At 34.0% G+C, this 13563-nt stretch overlaps 1 protein-coding gene across 2 annotated transcripts in view; it reads left to right on the forward strand.

Annotated features, from left to right (window-relative positions):
- LOC128230605 (protein strawberry notch homolog 1-like) overlaps positions 1–11691 on the forward strand; it is a 32930-nt gene extending 21239 nt beyond the window's left edge. For both annotated transcript variants that reach the window (XM_052943022.1, XM_052943023.1), the window contains exons 26-29: positions 165–314; positions 710–786; positions 1134–1330; positions 5103–11691. In XM_052943022.1, the coding sequence (XP_052798982.1) occupies positions 165–314; positions 710–786; positions 1134–1330; positions 5103–5314 (636 nt within the window). In that variant the 3' untranslated portion in view covers positions 5315–11691. The remainder of the gene's footprint in view (positions 1–164; positions 315–709; positions 787–1133; positions 1331–5102) is intronic.
- The last annotated feature ends 1872 nt before the right edge of the window (positions 11692–13563 follow it).

The raw sequence follows: 13563 nt of genomic DNA on the forward strand, positions 1-13563 counted from the left end.
ATATATGCTTGATGGGTCAGTTTAAGCATAGTTCTTTCTTGGTTTGGCAAGTTAAACATTCAATTTGTGACACTCACTTCATATTTAGTTCAATTTTTTTTTCTTCATTCTTGATTTGTTTGTTGTTATTATGTTTGCTTACTGGTGATCCCTGTGTTTCACAGGATCGGTCGATACGTCGGTTTGCCATTGTGGCCGCATACCAAGGCTCCTATAACAAGAAGAAAGAGAAGCTGTTTACTGTCTACCGGCCCAACACCGGTCTACAGCCTAAACAAGAAACTCTCGAGGAGATTAAGAAGAAATACAAGAAGGTTTGAATTGGTTTCATTATGATTCTTTAGTTAAGTGTGTGTTTTTACATTGATTTCCAGTTAAGAGGAAAACGTTGTTTTATAATATCCTTTAGATGCAAATTAGCTTTTACCTGACAGTGAAAATATATTTTATTTTATATTTTTTGGAAGAAAATAAACATAAGTGATTATCCATGGGAAGCTTTGAGCCAAACATTGTCTTCCTCAAAAAAAGAAGCTTTAAACAACTTTTAATACTTGACTCAATTTCAACCAAACCTCACTGGAATTATCCTTGTCCTTCTTGCATGTAAATGTTTTATAACGTTTATTTGCTTTCAGCTTCATACAGAGTAAAGCATAATATTTGTATTCTGGCATTTTGTGACATGTACCTTCATGATTTTCTGCAGGTGTTGCCAGAGGAGGCCCAGAGATACTGGGAGGAGCAGTACAACATGTCGGCCAACACCTGCAGTCACGCCTACTGGTATGTTAGGTTCTAACTGGTACTTGTGTATGTCTGTATTATTGGATAAACTGTATTCATTATGCAGTCACCCGTACGTAAAATAGATAATTATGCTTTTTTCTTGAAAGTTACCATTTACATTTTAACACCGTTAATCTGTAGTCTTGTGAACTCGCACCTTCTTCATGCTGAGTTGTTCTCTTCAACAAATACTTGTCAATCTATTATTGCTATAGTAGGCATCAGCAGTGAATCATTCAAGGCTTGCCGTGTGAGGTGAGTCTACGAAGTCACACCTACTATATGCTGACAGGCTCCATGCCACAAATACTCACCAATTCACTAACTTATTATTACACTTGCAGGCGTGGTCAGTGTAAGAAGATCAGTCTGGGCTTGCCTTGTGAGGTGGGTCTACGTACCCGCACCTACTACGTGCTGAGTGGCTCCGTGTTGAGTGTCTGGAACAAGGTGGAGAGTGTGCTAGCCTCCCTTCCTTCAACAATGCAGACAAAGATGCAGATCATACGACTGCGAACTGATGATAACCAGAGGATTGTTGGTATGACAATGCTTTCATTAATATCAATGCTTTAATTAATTTCAATGCTTTCATTAATGTCAATGCTTTTATAAATGTCATTAATGTGAAAGCTTTCATTAATTTCAATGCTTTTGTTAATTTTAATGTTTTTTTTATCTAGGTTTCATAGATTGTTGTTTTTTTTGTTTTTTCTTAACTACTAAGTTTAGTTGTTTAGAGCGAATATGATGCATCATTAATTTATGCCAAAAAAACATGCATTCAATTATAATAGAGAACATACAATCGTTGTAGTTCACCCTGTGGCACTCTTTTTTGCATTCACAAAGTACTGTGAAATCATTAATGTTCGTGGGGCATTTATGTTCGTGGTTTTCGTGGGTTGGGTGATCCACGAATTCAAGATCCCACAAAATATAGATCCTTTCTTCACTTTTTCCAATTTCCTATTATGTACATACTCTAGTTTATTCGTTACACAGGCCGCATTATACAGCGTAAACATCCGTCTCACTGTATATCTTCATCGTTTTGTTAATATATAATATATATGCCTTCAACAAATAATAAGGGCTATTCCAGTAAAACATATGTCCCACCCCAGGAAGGCACTTTCAAAATGGACCATCCCCCTTCAGAAGTTTATTTGATGAGAAAAGAACCCACTTTAGAATATTTTTTGAGCAAATTCGGACCCCCTTGAGAAGTTTATTTTTTTATACGTCTATATATGCAAAGATTATTTGCAATTACTCTTTTGTAACTCTTTGATCAGGTGAGCTATATAGGACCTTATAGCTCACCCTAGTTTCTAAGCCAATCATCACCCAGAGATTTTCAAATCTTTGCTCGAATAGGTTTCATATAAGATCACATCTGCATCCAATAAGTTAATTATTATAACTAGGTCAACAGACATGGCGCGCGCCAAATGAACTTCGAGCAGCCAATGGGCACGCTGTATACGGCCTTGTTCGATGATTGGCTTAGAAACTAGGGTGAACTATAAGTCAGTTACAGCTCATGTAATGGAAAATAACAAAACTTATTACTGGGCTTCGCTTGTAATAAATTTTGTTATTTTCCATTAATAAATTTGGTTATTTTCCATTATATGGACTATAACCTACACACCACGGTTCTCTTGTTTCTTCATACTGGTATGTTGCTATAAGTGCATATTAAGCCACATGAGGCTGAAACTTTCACCCATGTAATTATATACAACCTTAAAATAACTTGTGGTCGAAATGTTAAGGGGACGAAACATTCGGATTTATAACATTTACGCAATACGTACAAATTATGATTTCTAATAAAATTCTAGACAACTGTTGTCAATTTCAGGGGTCGACACTAACCATTTTTCCAAGGGATCCCGAAGGGACACCAACATTTGAAATCAGGTGTCCCTTCCTGAAATTAGGAGTCCCTTCCACTTTTTACATTTTTTCATTGTTGAGCCTGTTTTAATATTAAATTCAACATCCTTTTACTTTTCAATTTGTAATGCAAGTATAAACCACCATAATTATTATACATGTTTTCAGCAGCATGTAATGACAGGTTAGTAGCACTGAATGGCAGTGAGGTATATTTTGGTCTCTAAGTTGGTAGATTGGGTTCAAAAGCGGGAGAATGTCTAAGTCCCTTTTGTTTTCAGTCAAAAACAGAGATGGATACAATGTAAACAAAAACTTGATGTTGTTACTATTTTTAGATTTTTGGAAAATACGCATAAAATACATCATGGTTCAGGGTCTTGTCAAATGTCGGTGCTTTTCATTAAGAAACTGTAGGAATATTACATCTGGCTTGTGAAAACTCCAATCAATATTTAGTAGAGCTGTTGATAAATCAATCAGACTGCCCAACAGTCGTAGTGCATACTGGAAGAGCAGACGACCAAAAATTGTGTATACATGTTAATTTTCGCGCCAAAAAGTCATAAAATTTTATAAATTTATTGAATTAATGAATAAAACCCTGCAAATTTTATTTCTATTATTTTTTATCAAGGCATAAAATATATGTCTTTAAAATTAACAAAGAATATTGATAAGTTGAATGCCAATTAACAAAGAATGCTGAATGTAGGATGCAGTTCTTTTGTGTCGTAAATGTTACTGTAAATACTCAAAGGTCGCATCATATTATATAAAAGGTATCATCAGAGTTGGCATCTTTTTGGGCGGTTCTGACACATAAGCAAAACAATTCCACATAAGTATTTTACCGATAATAAATCTCTGTCAGCTCTGACCTTGTTTAAAATGTCAACAACAAAACGGAAGCGTTAACCTGCATGCGCCTGTGAAATGACCTGTTTATTTATAGATTCATGACGTAACTATAGTCAAATAGTCAGCTATACTTTCGCTTTGATGAGTCCGATAATGATAATTAATAATATTGTTTTGACATGTGCTGTCAATAAATTTAGGGAGCCCGAATTTAGGTAATAAATTAATTAAATGCTACTTATTTATTGATATTTAGCGTTTATCAGTCAGAAATTTAAAGTGTCCCGACGGAATACCGGACTTCGAAGTTCAGGTGTCCCTCCTGAAAAACTGGTGTCCTCGGGATCCCGGGACCCCGTTAGTGTCGAACACTGCAATTGGGTATACTTACCACGAAACGTATCCACACATGCGGCCCAACTATTGGTTTCTAGCCAATTTTGTAGGTTGGTCTTCGACCACGACTTTACAAATTCTGGCGCCTCCGCCATCTTGTTGTCAAGGGACGCAACTTCTTCTGATTTCCGGTACCGCGGAACCGACTCGTAATATCGCGAAAATTTGTATCCAAACCAATTCTGTACACGACGTTCGGTAAAATATGTTATATGGATAAAAAAAAAACCGGTATTTCACCATCGGGCAGTGAATATAAATGAGCAGATACGGTCAGAAGCAAAAAAGAAAATGACGCCCCCCTATAGATGCGAAATTGGACTTATCACCACCCACTACAGTAGCAAATTAAGAAAAAGACCTACCCCCTACAGAATTTCTTTATTTTGCCGTCCTGGGGTGGGACATATGTTTAACTGGAATAGCCCTAAACCAAATCATTTTAATGTGTTTTATGAACCAAATGACAGAGGCACGTGCCTAAACGTGTGCTGTTCATGAAAATCTCAAGGCTAACACGATGTGAGTGATGAGTGTCGGTTCTCGATTTTTTGTTTAATGGAATAACTAATCGATTACATTGGAGGTTCTGAGCATCCAACGTGACAGTGTACAAAACATCGCATTCAATACACTTATTAAACAAAAATGTTTGAATAAATATTGAAATTATGATATGAAATGAGATGATATACAAAGTGATTAAATTTGTAAACATCAGCTATCTTTTGGGATTGTTTTCTCAAATATACAGACCTTCTCGGTGTTTTCGCAGTTTGCAAAATTCTTAATTGGCATTCAATGGCTTCGGCTAACTGTATTTATGATCAAGGTACATCTTCTTTTATGACCTTGATTTCCAATTAAATCGATAATTGACATGCACTAATTGGCATGTCGTACCACTATAGCGAGTGTCATAAACCGTGTGACGTAGAAGACAAAAATCACGGGCCAGCGCGTTGAGATAATGCATACAATTTAGGACGATCGCAGTGTCGATTTTTTTTTTCAAAAATGTAAAAAACCACGAATTCAAGTACCCACGAAATTGTTATTTTTCGGCAACCACGAAATTTCATGCCCACGAATATAAATGATTTCACAGTAGACTAAGTTTTCAACAGTTCACTACTTTAAAACTATTTCAGGGAGTTTGATCCCGAGCAATGCAGTTCAGCCACTATCGAACGTGTTGGGCCAATCCTGCAGTAAAACTTACACTGAAAAGCACTCCGGCAGCGCAAAACCTACATTGAAAGAGGAAGCGGCAGCCTCTGACAATATCGATGCCCCACCTAGTCAGCAGCATTCTACACCCCAAACACCTCAGGCGGTCTACAGTATGCCGGTGTTTGTGTGAACAGTTTGTCGGTGTTTGCGTGAACAGTGTGCCGGTGTCTGTGTGCACATAAGGGGTATTTAGAGGATTACCTTAAGACACTCAAAGTCTGGTGTTTTTGCTTCCATGTACGTGAATACTGTCCTTTTATAGAGGACAAGGACAACAGCAGACAAGTTTCCATAAAGGTTGTGTAAATGTATGGAATAGGAGAAGGTTTAGTTTTGTTGGGTTAAAGTCGTGTTACCGAAACATGTAAGCCTAAGGAAGGAAAATCTACTGTTATTTTGTAAACATATGGATTCCAAACGTACTTGTTTGTTGTTCAGCACTATTATACACTTTGCCAATGAATATATCTTAACCGCAAGCTTTTGTCATGTATTAAAATTTAACAATTCATATCTGTCCATTCATTGTACAATCACATCTTTGTAAGCAAAGCTATATCCATAGAGGAATTTTTGATGGAAAATTTTATAAAATGGAATTATGGAATTTTCATAAAATAGGATGTGTTTTTGTCAATCTGCTGACTGTGCCAAGGGTCGTCATTGAAAATGCTTTTGTCTTTTTCCCCAGGTGTTTCTGCCAATTTGTTATTAAATTTGAAAGTTTCAAAGTCTATCAATTGAAAGTGTCATTGTTTTCATTTATAAGATATAAATATGCAAGTACACAATATACCGTAAATGACTGGTTATAAGACGATAGGGGGTATTAGACGCAGGGAAAAAAATCTGTGAAAAGTCGGAGAAAAAACCTTTTAATCTATGTGTTGGTTAAAAGACGCATAGAAAATATGTCAAAAACGTCTGTCAATTTCGGCCACCATGTTTGTTGACAGTGACGAAAAATATTTTACCCTTATGTTGTGTGGGTTTGTTCTCAAAATGTCAACACCTACAGAAAAGAATAAAGTTCGCGTAAATGTGTGAAAAAAACAAGACCATTATTGCATCAATTTGTAGTATTGGTATGTTAAACAGAACAAAAGGCAATGCGAGTTTTTCACACCTTATCATACAACTGACAAAAAATATTTTGACAGTGCCCAACTTTGCTTTCTTATATGCAAGTTTAATTATTGTTCAATTCAATTTATTATTAAAAATAATATTGAATAACTTATTTAATCGAAAAATCTTTTTGTTAAAATTATAAACGTCTTACGATATACCGTATCCCGATCTTTAACTGCCGTTTTAACCCATATATAATCGATCAATATGACGCGAGTAACATCCCTTTCTACATAAATCTAAACAAACTCTCGGCTTGAAATCGACCTCAGAAAAAAAGTTCAACAAATTGTTACTGGGTATTATACGCAGGCACTTTTTTGCATCGGAATCTGAGGGAAAAAAGCGCGTCTAATACCCAGTCATTTACGGTAATAGGTTCTGTCAACATTCACAGTGTCCGACAAGCCCATGGGTAATATGTTTTCTGGGCTCTCCTTAATTCTGGATCTTATATAGGTGTGGCCATATTCATAAAACATCTTAAGTCATTTCCTAACTTTCTTCAGGAAGTATCTCACTGGTCATAAGATATATTCACTTAATTGTATCTTAAGTTCTTTATTTTCATTAAATTTATGTAATATACGCAGTTTTATGTTGAAAACACTTGTTCATTTCTCAAAATTTGACTGTAACATTTAAGAAAACTGCCTTAAGTTAATAAATGACTTAAGATGTTTTAAGAATATCCACTCAGGGCTTGTTGAAATGGCTTGCTCATTTAAAAGTTTAACTTCAATGACTGCAACAGCAGACTTGACATACTATTATCAAATTTGGTATTCAGTCTTAACTTGGTACCATATTTTTTGACAAATAAGTATTGCAAGCACATCTGAATAAATTGGTTCCAATGTTAACAATATTTTTTTTAAAATGGCAATACAATTTAAAACATTCCTGTTGTTAAATCAGCATTTCATTTACCGAAGTTAAGAAGTTTATATATTTGTATAATTTTTGGTAAAGTTTTAAAGCATGAATTGACATAGAATTTTGGTCAAATTTTCATTTTAATTGCTTGATCATGGTTGTTTGTGAAAGACTGCAATGAAAATAATCATACTTCATTTGATTGTCTACCCAGTTTTAATCATCTCTAGCGTTAAGTGGTTGCAAGGTAAATAGAGTTTGCCAATGTTAAAGCTGCAGTCCACACAGATTGACCGATAAACCTTTTTTTATTTTTTGGTCTCAGAATCAGCTGATTTGGCATCAATCCCTTCAATACAGTCATATAAGTTGACTCAGAACAGAACAAATCCCAATTGTTTGGTAAACTGCCAAATATTTCATTTTTCTTAAAGTGTTAGTAACGCTTTTAGCCATAAAACATCAATTTTTGAATGTAAACATGAAAAATCTGCGATCTGATTTTTTGTCAGCTGTCTTATGGCACTAGTTTAAGACATTAAGGCAAATATTGCATTGGCTCATTCCAAGACAAAAAAATGAGAAAAGTTGTCAAAACGGTCAATGTGTGAGAGAGCAGCTGTAATGTAATTCCATATACTATGTGATATTTGAATCCCTTGAACATGTATCCTTGCCTTTTCGTATTATACTACTTAAACACCATGTGCTGTATATACATGTATATTAGATCTCTATTGTATATTTTCCTTTAGCTTGCTACGGTGACAAAATTTGTATATGCTTAGATAACCATCTGTATTATAACGACTGGCTGTGAATGATTTGTTTTGAGATACATTGTACATGTTGTAATTGCACATTATTGATAATAAGTTAACTCTATCGTAAACATGTATATATGTTGCAATGTATATAGAGTGAAGACGAATGGGAAAAGTGACGTCATGTAATACATTGTAAAGTGTCGAATAGCAACTATTGGTGTAATTTTTGTAGAATTATAGATTTTCATGTGGGTACCCTCATATAAGAATTAAAACAAAATCATGCATGTAAAGTTACTCAAAATTACATGTAATCATTAGTATAGCTATTATTAGTTGTTTTTTTCCTTTAAAAAAAAAGAGTTATTGTCATAGCCGTGGTGTCATCGGCGTTGTCCTAGTGTAAATGGTTTAATATTGGTACATAACTTTGGCTTTAATAATTGTTAAGTTATAGCCCTTGTTGCAGAAGAGTGTGTGCGTTTCACTCACTCATCTTATTATTCAATTGACAAAGTAAGATGAACATATATTGTCTTTCAAGACTTGAATAGTTTTAAATACACCTTAAATACAAATGCTTATTTTTCTTTGTGCAGAAATATATATTACAGACTATACAACACCACAAGTACTTAACAAACACTTACATTGAGGAAAGAATGTATGAAGCTATAAATATTGCCTTAAAGGCTCTTTGTGTAAGTTGGGTTTCTACCGATGTCTTTCAGAATATCAAAATAAATCTTGTAACCTGAATGCTTGCTCCTAAGAATGCCTGTGTTAAAACGTGATTGATGTTAAAATCTTAGATTTTAATTTTGTTTTTCTTCAGTTTCATAAATATGTTCGCCTATATTGTTAATATATGTCACTGCATACCATTTTTGTGTCTTACAGTTGATGAATTTATTAATAAAAATATGTCAAGAAAAAGGTATTACATAGAAAAAAATATGTTATGTTTGTAAATGTTTAAAGTATTATTCCATGTGTTGAATACATTGTAAACACCTTTATTGGTGGTGAAAATAATGACTAGAGGCTTTTTTTTAGTTTTTCATATGTGTGTTAATGTGGTTTGCTAATCTCTTTATCAAATCATCAATTCCCTTATTTAAAAAATAAATAAAATCTTACTAAAAAAAATTCTAAAAAAATGTTAAAAATTGTTACCTTTGCCTAGATATACATAGATGTGTTGTTGTAAAACGTTTACATGTATATCCAAATTTATTTCAAGCTTTGTTCACTAGAAGTATACAAAAAGTTTCATAGTTTATGTGGGGAAATTCAGTAAGATAAGAATCAGGAAGACTGGTCTGCTTCATGAAAGATTCTGTTGTTATTTCAAAATTCTTTACAGTTAGCATCATGTATTTGTTTCCTTGACTGTGTTTTCAACTTAGATATTGGTTAAAGTTCAGTCATAAATATTATGAAAATATGACTCGTAAGATGATATCACTTTACATTTTACCCAGCATATTTATGCTTGCAAAGTGCTGAAGCGTTGTGACTCTTTTCTAGATCTTTTTATTAGGTTTAATCTGTAATCAAAGATTGTGTCAAGTAAAAGTTTCATTTTGAAGTGATCTTGCTGTTGAATTTGCATGGCTGAAGGAAAGCTGTTAAACTCCTTTTCAAAATATTCTGCATTTTATCTGCATAGAATTTTCATTCTTAACTTGTCTCCCATTTAATTTTGCAACTTTCTTAAACATTTTATATTGAATTGCTTTGTATTATAATTGTTAAAGTTTGATATTGTGTACAGAACTGGTTTGTTTTTATTTCTTCTGTAATTGTTGCTGTTGCCATTTTGTTTTATTTATTTTTGTTGTTTTTCTGCATTTTGATCATTTTCCTATATCCTACATCCATTGTTGTGTTCATATCTCTCATATTCATTATTTGTTTTCTAAGGTCAGAAAGTCAAGTAATGTGATAGTCATGGTATTCGTGTCAGCGTTGTCCAAAAACTAGGCCATAACACGAAAAAAAAGCATTGAAGACATTGTAATGAAACTTGGCATACGTGTTGCAAGAAACTTGGTATACATGTATAGTCATGGTGTTAGTGCTAGCATTGTCCAAAAACTAGGCCATAACACGAAAAAAAAAGCATTGAAGACATTGTAATGAAACTTGGCATACGTGTTGCAAGAAACTTGGTATAGATGTTGCAAGAAACTTGGTAAACATGATACAAGAAACTTGATATAGATGTTGCAAGAAACTTGGTATACATGTATATTCATGGTGTTAGTGCTAGCGTTGTCCAAAAACTAGGCCATTACTCGAAAAAAAGCATTGAAAACATTGTAATGAAACTTGGTATACATGTTGCAAGAAACTTGGTATAGATGTTGCAAGAAACTTGGTATACATGTTGCAAGAAACTTGGTATAGATGTTGCAAGAAACTTGGTATAGATGTTGCAAAATACGATATGCTCATGTTAAGCAAACAACTGCTGTAATCATTGTATTGTGATGTCCCTTGATAGACTGGAAACAAAATAGACGGCGCTCATGTTTAATATTGAGTTTTGAAAGGCTTTGGTTTGTAATTGGATATTTTGGCAAGTTCTGTAGTATATAAATATATACTTTTGTCTGAGGGTTGTTGTTTAAAAGTTGTTTTATGGGCTTAGCTTGAGTTCTCATTTAACATTGCATGAAAGGGTTGCTAGTTTAAATGCACATAAGACTATTGCTTGTTTAAATGCTAATTTGTTGAATTTGTCCTAAAGGATATTGTGCATTTTGATATTATGTATACCCATGTATGTCTTTAAAACGATGATTCTAAAGATTTTGTAAAACATTATTCTTTCAGTATTTCCATTTTTGAAACTGTGAAATCATTTTTTTTTACTTTTTCTTAGCATGTCATGAATGCTTCTAGTGATCAAGTTTGCTCAGAAAAGTAATAAAGAGACCAATACCTGTGGCCAATACAGTCAGTCATGAAATGTTTGGCCGTCAGAACAAATTGTATTAGGGAAATACATTATTACAGTCGAAATTAATGTGGTGTTCCGAAAGTTAATTGTTAGCTCCCACACTTCTGAATATGAACTCCCTACCAAATGTCATTTCTTACCTTGTTTGGAATTTGAACACTTTGAAATGTCCTGGTTTTACTCCTACATGTAACTGTGCACATGCGCTGTAAATTTGGACAAATAAAATTGTTAGTCATGACATCGCTGTAAGTAGACTAGTAAGAGTTCCGCCATTTTGTGTCCATTTTCAGTTTTTGGATTGATCTTCAGCTTAATAATGGTAGTATTATATTTTTGTAGATGAACATCTCTGAATTTCAAATGCATGCAAGATCTGTCTATAACTTTGTTCCACCATAGGATTTTTGGTCCAAGGTCTCCAAAAAATGTCACTTTTGTTCTTGGAATAAATTGAAATCTCAAAATTGTAAATATATAATTTTCGCCAAGAAATTTGCTTTTGCCAATAGTCCTGTGATGTGACATAATTATAGGAACCAAATTGATAAGCACTACCGTAGTTGAATACCAGTCTATATATATGAATAATGTTGTGAGTAAAAGAATACCAGTCTATTTATATATAGAAACTGTGTTGACTGAAAGAATGAGTGTATTTTCCATCCAATGTGATACTATTTATTGTGCATACTAATGTCTCGTTAATATAACCCCACAGGGATCAGATGCAAAAAAATGTATAAAAATAAACCAAGAAAACTACTCCAGTTGTTGTTGTAGTTGTTGTTGTTGTTTTACACCTCATGGTAATCATATGTGTTAATTGTCCATCTTGAACTGTGTGTCACAGTGTGTTATTTGAGTTAATTGAGATTCATGATGTTCGCCCTATGAACTCCCATTATAGTTGCAATCGTAAAATTCAAGCTTTACTTAAAGGGACGTAACTCTTTAACAACTTTCTGCAACTGACCAAGCGTAATTTATAGCTAGTATACGTTATTGAGATCATTTGTATTAAGTATCTGACCAAGCCCTTATAAACTGGAAGCAGTTCCCCCTACAAAGCCTCGTATGGATATGTTGCGAGGTCTGTTTAAGGGCCATACCTAACAAATTGGCCTCAACTGATGGAAAATGTGTTTTGCACTTCATACTGATAATGTGTACCATATTTTAAGAACAATAAGTCTAAATCTGCAGGAGTTCACAAACTCTGCAACAGACTTCCCGACAAACCAATCGTATGATAATGGTGCCCTTCGAATTTTGTTTGCTTGGGTGTAATGATACAGACTTGCACAGTACATCATCTTTGCACTCCTGATTTCTGTTATTTTCCAAAATACTGCAGATTATTTTCACCAAGCTGGTTAAGACCATAGATTTGAATCAGGACAGAAAAACAAAAAAGATCATCTAGGTGTCAATGATAAACTCCTTATGAAGTTCATCTGACTTATTTGATACTGTTTTCAGTTGTTTTCCCAAGTATCACATGTGACTCGACCTTCAACATCAAGAGATTGATTGGTCAAGGACAAACTGGCAATCTGTTCAAGACTAGTTTTACCCAAGGTAACATGTTCGACTGTGACCTTGACCTACTTACCCCAAAATCAAAAGAATTTATTCATTTATCAACTAGGGTAAATATGACATTGTATGAATGAAGGATCAAAGTGGTGGGGTATTTTGGAAGATTAATGGAATACAACAACAGTTTGATCTTTACAATACTGTCTTTATTTAATATTTGGTCTCACATTCATTCAAATACTTATACAACAATTAATGTTAAAAGATAAAGCTGATTGTTAATTTCGATGATTCTATCAGGGTTCGAATTTAGACTCGCATACTTGCAAAATGCGAGCGACATTTGCAAATTGCGAGTGACTTTTATTCAAGCTAGCAAAATTCTGCGAGTGGCTTTTTGTAGACCACAAAATGTTAAAAGGAAAGTAGAATAAACATGAACTCAACTCCCCTACGTAGTCGAGTGTAAACAGCCTATAAATGGCATGTTTACACTATCAGTATAAAGAAGACAGTACGGAGTCACGCTCTAGTAAGTTTTCAAAAATAGAACAAATACGGAAAAGGCCGAGTTTTTTCGCGAGTCTTTCCGGGATGATCCGAGTCGTGCATAATACAAAGTGAATACAAATGACGTAATCACCTAGCTTAATCATTGGCTAAATTTAGCGCTTTCGCGCACTATATGTAAACCCCATCAACCTTTGAATATATTTCCGCCCAACTGTCAAAGTGAATAGACTTCGTCGATCGATATATTTCATGATCCAAAGCATCCACGCTACATTTCCTGTTGCTTTTATTGATTTTAAATTTATAATGTTATTGTTTTTAATACTTATAGACTAAATGAAATCTGTAGCGTGTATTACCCGATCGCGAGGGTAAATATACAAAGTGAAAATGTCAAATTATTGGACAGCGGCCAGTATCTGATGAGTCTTTCCGTACCCCCCAAAAAGAATAAGCTATCAACAAGGTTTAGTAGTTGAGTCACTCAAGATTGATTCTTTTTAATATTCATAATATGTCTTAGGTGTAAATTTCTACTTTAATTAGACAATATTGTAAGGGAATAGAGCAAATAATAAAATT

Source organism: Mya arenaria, chromosome 4 (assembly GCF_026914265.1).
Source record: "Mya arenaria isolate MELC-2E11 chromosome 4, ASM2691426v1".
Lineage (NCBI taxonomy): Eukaryota > Metazoa > Mollusca > Bivalvia > Myida > Myidae > Mya > Mya arenaria.